Source organism: Trichechus manatus, unplaced genomic scaffold (genome assembly GCF_000243295.1).
Source record: "Trichechus manatus latirostris isolate Lorelei unplaced genomic scaffold, TriManLat1.0 scaffold00026, whole genome shotgun sequence".
NCBI lineage: Eukaryota > Metazoa > Chordata > Mammalia > Sirenia > Trichechidae > Trichechus > Trichechus manatus.
In genome coordinates, this window is record NW_004443962.1 from 7,493,157 (window position 1) to 7,505,718 (window position 12,562).

Here is a 12,562-nt window from a genome sequence, read left to right on the forward strand (position 1 = left end):
TAGGTCAACCATGTGTATGAGACTAAATGGACACACCAGCTCAAAAGCAAATATAAGAAAGCAGGAAGGGACAGGAAAACTGGACAAGTGGAAATGGGGAATCTGAGGTTGAGAAAGCATCGCAGGGTTGGCAACCAATGTCACAAAAGAATTCGTGTATTAATTGTTTAATGAGAAACTAGTTTGCTCTGTAAGCTCTCACCTAAAGCACAACTAAAAAAAAAAATCCTCCGGTGATTTTTTTTTAAATTGTTGTAATTAAATGAAATTTACATTTCAAGTTAGTCTCCCATACAAAAAAAATTTTTTTTACATACATTGTTATGAGACCCCAACTGCTCACCCCATTCTTCGAGAGCGCACTCCTCCGCTCTGCCCCTGATTCCCCATGAACATTCAACCAGCTCCTAACTCTCTCTGCCTTCCTGTCTCACCTCTGGACAGAAGCTGCCCCTTTGGTCTCTTGTATCTACTTGACTAAGAGGCACATTCTTCGCGAGTATCACTTTATGTCCCACAGTCCAGTCCAATTCCTGTCTGAAGAGTTGGCCTTGGAAATTGTTTTAGTTCTGGGCTGATAGAGTCCAGGGGCCATGCTTTCTGGGGTGCCTCCAGTCTCAGTCAGACCATTAAGTCTGGTCTTCTTACTAGAATTTGAGTTCTGCATCCCATCCTTCTACTGCTCCATCAGGGACCCTCTGTTGTGTTCCCTGTCAGGACGGTCACTGGTGGTAGCCAGGTACCGTCTAGTTCTCGTCTCAGGCTGATGAAGTCTCTGGTTTATGTGGCCCATTCTGTCTCTTGGGCTAATACTTTCCTTGTGTCTTTGGTGTTCTTCGTTCTCCTTTACTCCAAGCAGTTGGGACCAATTGATGCATCTTAGATGGCTGCTTGCAAGCTTTTAAGACCCCAGATGCCACTCACCAAAGCAGGATGCAGAACATTTTCTTAATAAGCTTTGTTATACCAATTGATCCAGGTGATTCTTATGTATACATAAAAATCACCTGAGGATCTTGTTAAAATGTATATTTCGATTCAGTGTATCTGGGGGTGAAAATGCAAATTCCCAGCAGGGGGTCAAACTGGAATAAACCAGTTCAAAGCCCTATCTGCATTAGTTTTAGTGTTGTAAACCAATTAAAAGTGGCTGATAACAAATACACCTACAACCTGCCTCTTCTCTGCGATATGAGACCAGCCCTGGGTGTTGGTTAAGGAATCAAGAATACCTGAATTTCATCCCCATCCATGGTGATAACTCCTTGTGATGTCTCTGGCTTCTTACTCAGTGTTTTGGGGTTTTAAAGAGCCCTGGTTGCACAGTGGTTAAAGCACTTGGCTGCTGTCATGGATTAAATTGTATCCCCCCAAAATAGCTGTCAACTTGGCTAGGTCATGATTCCCAGTATTGTATGATTGTCTACCATTTTATCATCTGTTGTGATTTCCCTATGTATTGTAAACGCTATCACTATGATGTAATAAGATGGATTAGTGGCAGTTATATTGATGAGGTCTACAAGATTAGGTAGTGTCTTAAGCCAGTCTCTTGAGATATAAAAGAGAGAAGTGAGCAGAGAGACGGAGGACCTCAAACCACTAAGAAAGCAGCACCGGGAGCAGAGCGCGTCCTTTGGACCTGAGGTTCCTGCGCCGAGATGCTCCCAGACCAAGGGAAAATTGATGACAAGGACCTGCCTCCAGAGCCGGCAGAGAAAGCCTTCCCCTGGAGCTGATGCCTAGAATTTGGACTTCTAGCCTACTAGACTGTGAGAGAATAAATTTCTCTTTGTTGAAGCCATCCACTTGTGGTATTTATGTTATAGCAGCACTAGATGACTAAGACAGCTGCTAACCAAAATGTCAGTGGTTTGAACCCACCAGCCGCTCTGAGGGAGAAAGATGTGGCAGTCTGTTTCCATAAAGATTTACAGCCTTGGAAACCCTAGGGGGCAGTTTTACTCTGTCCTATAGAGTCACTATGAGTTGCAATCAACTCGATGGCAGTGACTTTGGTTTGGGTTAGCAGGGCTTTGACTGTCCACTGCTGTCACTTCTGCTGTCCCCATCAATGACAATAGGTATCTTCTTGAGGCTCAGACTGAAGTTGGATTTTTTAGAGGCAAGAAATACTTTTTTCTCTGTGGGGGCACACACTCTACCCAAGCCCAGTGACATGGTGGGGCCGGGGGGGCATGTTTTCCAGCCAAGCACATACTCTTGAGATTCCTTCATTTCTACAGTCCTTGCTATCATCCAACTCCAATGTATTCTGGATTCAGGTATAATCTGTGTCCTGCCTTTCTAAGAAGTTTCTGTTACCATTCTAGTTGTACCCGGGTTTCACTCCTCATTCCTCATAAAGAATATTCTTCAATAGTGAGAATAGCAGCACAACTGGAAGAATGTAATCAATATCACTGAATTGTACATGTAGAAATTTTTGAAATGGTGTATCTTTGGCTATGTATATTTTCACCAAAAAAAGAAAGATCCTCCAAGGTCGAGAAGGGAGAGTGTTGTCATGTCATGGGGTTGTTAACCAATGTCATAAAACAATATGTGTACTGACTGTTTAATGAGAAACTATTTGTCTATAAACCTTCATCCAAAGTACAATTAAAAAAAAAAAAAAACGAATATCCTTTCAACTGGAAAGGGCAGGACAAATTCTTCTCTCAAGTCTTTTAGCCCCTGAGGAGGTGTGAGCCTGACTGGACTCCAGTGGGTGTGCACCTGGCCTAGGGAGGGCCACCCACACCTGCCCAGCTCAGGTCTGTACTTGTCTTACCACTGGTCTCCTTTTCTTTTCTTTCCATGGAAAATATGTCTCTGTTTGCATCCCATAGTCCAGCAATTCTGTCCTCTTATACCATTGGACAAATGGCCCCAGAATTCTTTTACAAATGTGTTGTGGGAGATGTTCCTCTCTTCCCCTGGCCCCTGCATTCTTTTCTTCCCACGGATCAACTCAATTGCCATTGAGTCAACTCCAACTCATGGCAACCCCATGTGTATCAGAGTAGAACTGTGCTCTATAGGTTTTTCAGTGGGTGATTTTTTGGAAGTAGATTGCCAGGCCTTTTTTCCAAGGTGCCTCTGGGTAGACTAGAACCTCCATGTTTTGGTTAGCAGCTGAGTATGTTAACCATTTGCACCACCTATGGACACCCTTCTCCTTTTTTCTGACCAGTATGAATTATGCTTTTTTTTTTTTTTTTTTATTGTGCTTGAGGTGAAAGTTTACAACTCAAGTTAGTTTCTCATACAAAAATTGATACATACATTGTTATGTGACCCTAGTTTCTATCCCTATAATGTGACAGCATACTCTTCCTTTCCACCCCGGATTTCTTGTGTCTGTTCAACCAGCTCCTGACCCTCTCTGCCTTCTCATCTCGCCCCCGGACAGGAGCTGCCCATTTAGTCTCGTGTATCTACCTGAACTAAGAAGCACACTCTTCACGAGTATCATTTTATGTCCAGTCTGTTCTTTGTCTGAGGAGTTGACTTTGGGAATGGTTTTAGTTCTGGGTTAACAGAGAGTCCAGGGGCCATGTCTTCTGGGGTTCCTCCAGTCTCAGTCAGACCATTAAGTCTGGTCTTTTTGCTAGAATTTGAGTTCTGCACCCCACTTTTCGCCTGTTCTGTCAGGGACACTCTGTTGTGGACACCCATTTCTTAGGCATGTGCTTTTCCACCTTTGCTTGAATTTTATGTTGGCTCTTCCACGCAGTTCTATAATCTTCCCCATGACATCTTGGTACGCTTCATTTTTTTTTTAAAATAAATTAACTTTGTTTTTTTGTAACATAAAACAACACATATGCATGGTTTCCTTTTTTTAACGCCAAATTAATTAGAAAGTAGATTTAAGTTAAGAGAAAAAGAAAACTAAGGTAAACAATCTCATCACACATTAAAAAATCATTGTTAATACACTAGTAGATAACTTTGATGCTAAGTGTGGTCTGAGGAGCCCTGGTGGCACAGTGGTTAAAGCACTTGGCTGCTAACCGAAAGATCAGCAGTTTGAAACTACCAGCCGCCCCACGGGAGAAAGATGTGGCAGCCTACTTTCATAAAGATTTACAGCCTTGGAAACCCTATGGGGCAGTTCTCTTCTGTCCTGTAGGGTCTCTATGAGTTGGAATTGACTTGACGGCAGTGGGTTTTTGTTAAGTGTGCTCTGTGGAACAGCAGCATCAGCATCGCCAAGGAGCTTGTGGAAATGCAGAATCTCATGCCTCCCCACTCCAGACCTACTGAATCAGAACCTGAATTTTAACCAGACCCATAGATTTGGTTGATATGCAGATTTGTACACATATTAAGGTTTGAGAAGCACTGGTATATAGTGTTCTAGGAATATGTATGTGAATGTGTTTTAGGTAGAAATTACGTCTTGGATCTCACTGAAGGTATGTTTTGTCACCTGTGTTTTAACCAAATAAATTATGGAATGTTTTCATTTATATAATTTTATAATGTGACTTCTGATAGCTTTATGGACTTCTACTCTATGGATATGCCATAATTTATTTAACCATTCCCCTCTTATTACCTTTTAAAAAGCTTTTATATTGCCATCCTCTAAGCCATTCATCTGTTGTATGGTTATTGTTACTTTGTGATTATAGAACTCACATAATTTTTCTACGTTACCTTTTCCTGGCCTCAGACACGTTTACCCATCCCTCTTTCATATTCACAATATGCTCTTTTTGTAGGTCGTCCTTTCCATTTAAAGGTTCTGCGTCTCCTCAATGGGGACTCTTTCCCCACCAGCCTTCCAGCACAGCCAGAGAGAATTTAGAGCCTCTTCCCCCCTCTCCCATTTATGGTCCCTACTTCCTGTTCCAGTAAAACACCAATGCTCTACTTCACAATAATTCTGCACTGTCGTCCTACCCCAACCCACAGTCTGGTGGCAAGTGTATAAAGTATCTTTTAATTGTGTTTACCCTGTTGTGACAGTTGGGCTATAAAAAGATTCACATCAGTGGAAATGCTGTGTGTTGGCAAGAGTTGCTCATAACAAACACAGGAAGACTACACTAAGCTGCATAAGAGGAAGGACAGACAATTAGTTATCCAGACATCAGCTGGATGTGTCATTCAGCTAAAAGCAAAAATCTCATTCAGTTTTGATTGGCCTCATTTTACCTCAGAATGGAAAGGAAGTAGAGGTTGGGAGAGAGGATGCTACTCTGTGTCTAATCTTCCTACTAGGAGGAACTGAGACGGAAGGGGGAGAAACTTTGAGAGAAAGTGATAGAGTCATCTGGGAAATTGTCATGGTGGAGGGAGGCAGATACTGGGTATGGTCACAAACAGCCTGCAGACTTGAGAAAGGCAAATTTCAAAAGACAGAAAAAAACAATGCTGTGAGCAGAGATCCTAAGAAAAGATGGTGTGAGAGCGATGGACAGACTTAAAAGGGCTCTTTCCTTTCACGTGCAATCTACGCGGGTGCTACCCAAAGACTGGTCTGCAGACTGGCAGCATCCCCATCACCTGGAAGGTTACCAGGAGTGCAGCTTCTTGGTTCCCAGCCCAGATCTATTGAAGCAAATCTCTTGGGACCAGGAATCTGTGTTTTAACAAGCCTTTCAGGTGATTCAGAAATGTAAGTTTGAGACAGAACTTCGAACCACTTCTTCCTGGCTCAGTCATGGCTGAGGAGGCGACACTGGAACAGATCTGAATTTTTTAAATTTGGGTGACTCGGAACCATAACCAGAATGGGAAGAATTACAGGTCAAAGCCCTACTAGAAACTTAATCTCCCTCGTAGAAAATAAGGGCAGAGTACGTGTTGCATAGCCACCAAATCTCTTGCCTGTCAGATTCTCTGCAGAGTCGGAAACAGCAGTGCCTGGCTCAAAGATGACGGCTGACAATGCCACTTTAAACACGTGTTGTTCTCCTCAGCCCTCGCAGTAATCCAGTTTCATGTATCAGGCTCCTGAAAGGGCCTGCTATGTCTCTTCTGAATCTCCCATTCCAGGGCTTAGACCCATCATTTTTCCCCTTCCGGATCTGGTTCCGGATCACCCAAATTAAAAAAATTCAGGTCTCTTCCGGTTTCTCTTTGTCGGCCGTGACTGAACCGGTTTGAAGCGGTTCAAAGCCTTGGTTTGAGAAATACTAGTTTACACCAGTGCTACTCAAAATGTGGTTTATGAACCATCAGTTACTGGACCACGAGGAGAATGCAAAAATTGAGAGTAAACACTTAGAAATGTTTCTTATTTAATTGGATATGGCTGTGACATCCAAGTATGGAATCCTTTAAAAATCTTTAATTTATTGTGTTTTACAAAATAATAGTCTACAATAGATTGGAAATGTACAACAAACAGCTCAGAAATCCTCGAAACTGGTGCTTGACCACAGATAGTTTGAGAAGCACTGGTCTACACCATTTGTCTCTTTTTAGACAAAACTGCTTGTGAAATTTCAAAGAGCCACTTGCAAGGGTCACTTTCAAAATGGGTACTCACTTGTTTTGTTGGAAGTGAAAACCCATGACCTTGGTGTGCAGGGATAAGCAGGAACTAGACCCTACAGGGTCATGAAGGGTCCTGGTCCTGCTGAGGGATTTGGTCTTATCTAAGAACAAAGGGAAGCCACTGAAGGTTTTTGCAGTGGGAAAATGGCACAATCAGATTTACATTTCAAAAAGAGTGGGCAAGACTGGGTGGAGGGAGAGAGTTGGGAGCCCACTGCAGTTGTCCAGACTAGAGATGATGGTAGTTTAGGATGTAGAGATGAAGAAAAGTGAATAAATTCAAGAGATTTATTTTCTGTCTTAAAAATGCAACTTGAATATATGTAAGGACACGCGAGAGAGAATTACCTCGTTCTACTCTTTCTTTAAGGAGCCCTGGTGACACAGTGGTTAAGCACTCAACTGCTAACCGAAAGGTTGGTGGTTCGAACCCACCAGCCGCTCCGTAGGAGAACAATGTGACAGTCTGCTTCTGTAAAGATTACAGCCTTGGAAACCCTATGAGACAGTTTTATTTATTTATTTTTTTAATTGTGCTTTAGATGAGGGTTTACAGAGCAAATTGGTTTCTCATTAAACAATTAATACACATGTTGTTTTATGACATTAGTTGCCAACCCCACGACGGGTCGACACTGTCCCCTTCTCGACCTTGGGTTCCCCATTACCAGCTTTCCTGTCCCCTCGTGCCTTCTCGTCCTTGCCCCTGGGCTGGTGTGCTCATTTAGTCTTGTTTTGTTTTAATGTCTAATCATTGGCTGAAGGGTGAACCTCAGGAGTAACTTCAGTACTTGAGTTAAAAGGGTGTCCGGGGGCCATACTCTCAGAGTTTCTCTAGTCTCTGTTAGACCAGTAAGTCTGGTCTTTTTTTATGTGTTAAAATTTTGTTCTACATTTTTCTCCGGCTCTGTCCAGGACCCTCTATTGTGATCCCTGTCAGAGCAGTTGGTGGTGGTAGCTGGGCACCATCTAGTTTTGCTGGACTCAGTCTGGTGGAGGCTGTGGTACTTGTGGTCCATTACTCATTTGGACCTATATTCTCTTGTGTCTTTGGTTTTCTTCATTCTCCGTTGCTCCAGATGGGCTTGGACCAGTGGAGTATCTTAGATGGCTGCTCACAAGCTTTTAAGACCCCAGATGCTACTTACCAAAGTAGGATGTAGAACATTTTCTTTATAAACTGTGTTATGCCAATTGAGCCAGATGTCCCCCAAGACCATGGTCACCTATGGGGCAGTTTTACCCTGTCCTCTAGGGTCACTGTGAGTCAGAATGGACTTGATGGCAACAGGGTACTCTTTCTTTGGCTTTGTTTCCCGTATATCTTAATACTAGTGGTTTTTCATAATATCAGGTTTCTCTGCTATCTGTTTAAATAAAAGGATAGGTAAGTAGTTGCACAGCTTGTATTTCCTCTTATTTCATTCCACCCACTGCAGATGTTCATGCCCAACCACGTGACCCAGGAGCTTAGGGAAGAGAGGGCGAGCACGCCTGGCTCTGTGCATTATCCTTCTGAGCCCCTAGCAAGCTTGGTTCCAGTCTTAATTTACTGTAGAAAAACTGGCTATTGGCCTTTTTATTCACCTTGGGTCTTACAACCTGAGAACACAATTTTAATTATATTTCCACAAGAAATCAGTGTCGAAATTTTGAAATATTTTCATAAATAGAGTATATTGAAAATATAATTTTGCCAGAAATACACAGGTGTAAAACCAGTTAACTAAAATTTTTTAATGTGGATGATCACATGTGATGTGTGCTTGTTTGTATGACTGCTGGTTTCTGGTAATTAAACACAATGCATATTTATCAAGGGCAGACTTGGTGCCTAGCAGAGTTTATGCAGTCATTCCCAGACTCTGGATTTAACTGACCAGTAGTATTTCTTGTGCATTTGGGGAGTCTAACTAGGGTTGCCTCCTGTTTATTTTATCAAGAAAGAGCCTAAAGCCAAATAAAGAATTTTTCTAGCTACTTAATTCAGAACATATAAACACGATTAACATCAAAGGATGGGAAGTGGCCAAGAAAAGATTCTCTGTTTTCTCCATTACTTTTTAAAAGCCAACTTTACTGAGACATAATTTAGATGTAGAAAAATACAGCCATCTTAAGTGAGGGGAAGAAACAGGTAAGAAGGACAAAATCTTAGAATTTAGAACAGTTCTTAAAATTGAACAATTTTAGCTTTTGAAAAGTTCACTACATTACCTTTATTTTTGTCTTTTTACTATCCATGCACGGATTGATGAAAATGTCCTAAGGGACTGGTCTGCAGGTAGCTTGTAGGAGCCTCTATTCTACGAGTGGCTGGGAAAGGGGAAACTCTCCATGCTATCTGTTTAAATAAAAGACTAGGTAGATAGTTGCTTTGCTGTATCCATCAACGTTGGGCGCAATGGTGAAGCGCTTGGCTGCTCACCGAAAGGTAGGCATTTGAATCACCCCGCGGCTCCACAAGAGAAGGACCTGGCCATCTGCTTCCATAAAGATTGTTGTTGTTGTTAGGTGCCGTCCAGTCGGTTCCGACTCATAGCGACCCTGCGTACAACAGAACGAAACACTGCCCGGTCCTGCGCCATCCTCATAATCTTTGCCGTGTTTGAGCCCATTGTTGCAGCCACTGTGTCAGTCTATCTTGTTGAGGGTCTTCCTCTTTTTCACTGACCCCCTACTTTACCAAGCATGATGCCCTCCTCCAGGGACTAGTCCCTCCTGATAACATAAAGATTACAGCCTACAAAACCCTATGGGGCAGTTTTATTCTGCCACCTGGGGTCGCTAAGAGTCGCAGTTGACTCCAGGACACCCAACACCACCAACATGTATCAACACAGACATTGAGGAGCCCTTGCTGGGGCCTAGAAGTGGAAGGTGAGGTCACCAGTTGAGGCAGGTGGTGGCTATGGGGTGTGTGTATGTGTTGAGGGGGGCACTATTCTTCTGTACTTCTGCATTACTTCATTGCTTCTTACCAATCCACTTCTTTTTGTATTTTTTAATGTGTAGCCTATCAGCTTATCACGGTGGTGATTGCAGCAGCAGGAGGTGGGCTTCTACTTATCCTAGGTATTGCACTGATCATTACCTGTTGCAGGTGAGTCTTGGGAGTTCAAGTTCTGTTTCTTTTCCTGTGCTATGCAAGGGTCAATTTTTACTCTTTTAAAGAAAGTTTAGGGTGGTTTACATGTTAAATCCTAATGCATGACTGATCATTAAAAAAAGGAGCAAAGGAAATTCATGACACTTGGTGCCAGTGGGGGAAGAAAAGGGAGCAGATGAGACTTTATTGTCTTTATTAAAAAGGAATGTCCACAAACACAAGAAGAAGGAAAAAAGAGATGAATTGGACTTCATCCAAATTAAAAACATTTGTGCTTTTTAAAGGACACTGTTGAGCAAGTGAAAAGACAACCCACAGACTGGGAGAAAATATTTGCAAATCATGTATCTGGTAAGGGACTTGTATCCAAAATATATGAAGAACTCTTACAACTCAATAATGAAAAGACAACTCAACTGAAAAATGAGTGAAGGATCTGAACAGATATTTCTTCACAGAAGAAATACAAATGGCCAATAAGTGCACAAAATGATGCTTGACGTCACTCGCCATCAGGGAAATGCAAATCAAAACCGCATGAGACACCGCTTCACACCCACTGTTGTTGTTGTTGTTGTTGCTGGGTGCCGAATAGATGATTATAATCAAAAAAGAAAGAAAATGATAGGTGTTAATGAGGATGTGGAGAAATTGGAACCCTTCTACACGGCTGGTGGATGGTAAAATAGAGCAGCACCTTTGGAAAATAGCCTGGCAGTTCCTCAAAATTAACCATAGAGTTACCATATGACCCAGCAATCCCACCCCTAGGTGTATGCCCAAGAGACGTGAAAACATATATCCACACAAAAACCTGTACGTGAATGTTCATAACAGCATTACTCATAATAGCCAAAAGGTGGAAACAACCGAAGTGTCCATCAACTGATGAATGGATAAACAAAATGTGGTATGTCCACACAGTGGATTATTATTTGGCCATAAAAAGGATTGAAGTACTGATACTTGCCACAAAATGTATGACCCTTGAAAACATGGTGCCTGAAAGTGAATGCTAGTCAGAAAAAGACCATTTACTGTATGATTCCATTGATATGAAATATCTAAAATAGGCAAATCTATAGAGACCAAAAGGAGCCCTGGGGGCACAGTGGTTAAAGCGCTTGGCTGCTAACCTAAAGGTTGGCTGTTTGAACCCACCAGCCGCTCAGCGGGAGAAAGATGTGGCAGCCTGCTTCAGTGAAGATCGCAACCTTGGAAACCTCAGGGGGCAGTTCTACCCTGTCCTATAGGGTCGCTGTGAGTCAGAATTGACTCCAAGGCAGTGGGTTATAGAGACAAAAAGTAGATTTGTGGTTGCCTAGGGCTGGGGGAGCATTGTGGAGGGGAGATTGGGTGTGGTAGCTAAGGGGTACCAGGTTTCTTTTGGAGGTAATGAAAATGTTCGAAAACTAATTGTCATGATGGTTGGACAACTCCAAATATACTAAAAACCACTGAATTATACACTTTTAATGGGTGAATTGTATGCTACATGAATTATGTCTCAATAAAGCTGTTATCAAAAATAATAATAATAATTGTAGCAGGAGTGCGGAATGAGCATCTGCTCGATGGGAAACTTGGCACTAGGCTTTCTGGAAGCTGCCGGTGATTGGGTTCCTGCTGGAGAAGGAGACGTTTGTCTCCTTTCCGTGTGATTATCTATTCAGATAAGGGAAAATTATGGTTTTAGGTGTGATTTTGATTTAGAAGATAGTAAATAGCAGGAGTCATCAGGACTTAACAGATGGCATGAACCTACTGGAGGGAACCTGCCAAAGTACCAAGTTCCCCTTTCTCTGACGTTTTAAGATACCAGCTCTCTCCGTTATGGCTGCAGAGCCAAGTTGGGGATTTGCAGCAATTTGCCCTAACTGCCCATTTCCGGAATGGAGATCTCTCAGTACACTAGGCCTTTGCCTCTTATTTATCAAATTGCCATCAAACTGTCAAAGACAAACTGTATGAGTGGAAATAAAATTCTGGGTCTGAGACTAGGAGCAGTTACCTAGAGGGACAGAAACTGAGGGCTCAGCTTTTAGCCTTGCATTTGCTAAGTGTTGGGTAGCACTTCCTGTGATCACTGGTTACAGGGAAGGGAAGGGAGTTGTAAATGAGTGAGTCATTGTTTGAGACAGGATATTCCACCTCCAGGGAGCCACACAGTGACAAGTGTGTTCTGAACTTGTAAGAGGGGCCAACACCTAAGCCACATGCTGGACATTTGGTTTCATGACCCTGAGTCTTTTCATGCCTTCCCCTCAAAATGTATTTATAGCAAAGTAAGTAGGAGGAAGAAACTTCAGGTTGTTTTACCCAGGGCAAATACCATTAGACATCTCTGATCTGAGGCCCAGTAGATAGGTGAATAGCACACCAGTGAAATGTCCCCAGTAGGAAGGCTGTCCCAGAGTTGTCCTGATCTGCTGAAATGAGAATATATACAGATATATAAATTTGGGGGGGGGGTGCAAACAAGATTCCCTGTTTTTATGGTTTGTGATGTAGTTTCATGTGGTGGAAAAAGCACTGCCCACGGAGCTGGGAGGCCTGAATTCTAGTCCCAGCTCTGCTCATAGCAAAATGTGACCCAGGGCACAAGTCACATCTCTTCTGTGAACCAGAGTTGCCCCATCCCCAGAAATGCTGATTCAGTAACTCTGAGTGAGACCCAGAAGCTACCCACGTAAATTCTGATGCTAAGGCAAGTTGGGAACCATTGGATTAGAAGGATTCCAAGGGCCCTTCTGGCTCCAGCGTTCTGTGAAGTTATGACTCCTGTTTCCCTGGCCACCCCAAGACCCAGTGATGTCTGCCCCCACACTAATCTAAGTCTGCTCCACTGCAGCTGTCTTTGGCCTCCCTGTCCCTGATAATCTAGTCCTTTTGGTTGGAAAATTTTTTGTAATTTTTTTTTGCACCTAATTGCATTTT

General features: G+C 42.7%; 1 protein-coding gene across 1 annotated transcript in view; it reads left to right on the forward strand.

Moving 5' to 3' along the window:
• Positions 1-12,562, forward strand: part of HEG1 (heart development protein with EGF like domains 1) — a 78,305-nt gene that overhangs the window by 56,637 nt on the left and 9,106 nt on the right. Inside the window, exon 15 of the mRNA XM_023728784.1 lies at positions 9,532-9,619. Coding sequence (XP_023584552.1) covers positions 9,532-9,619 — 88 coding nt within the window. The remainder of the gene's footprint in view (positions 1-9,531; positions 9,620-12,562) is intronic.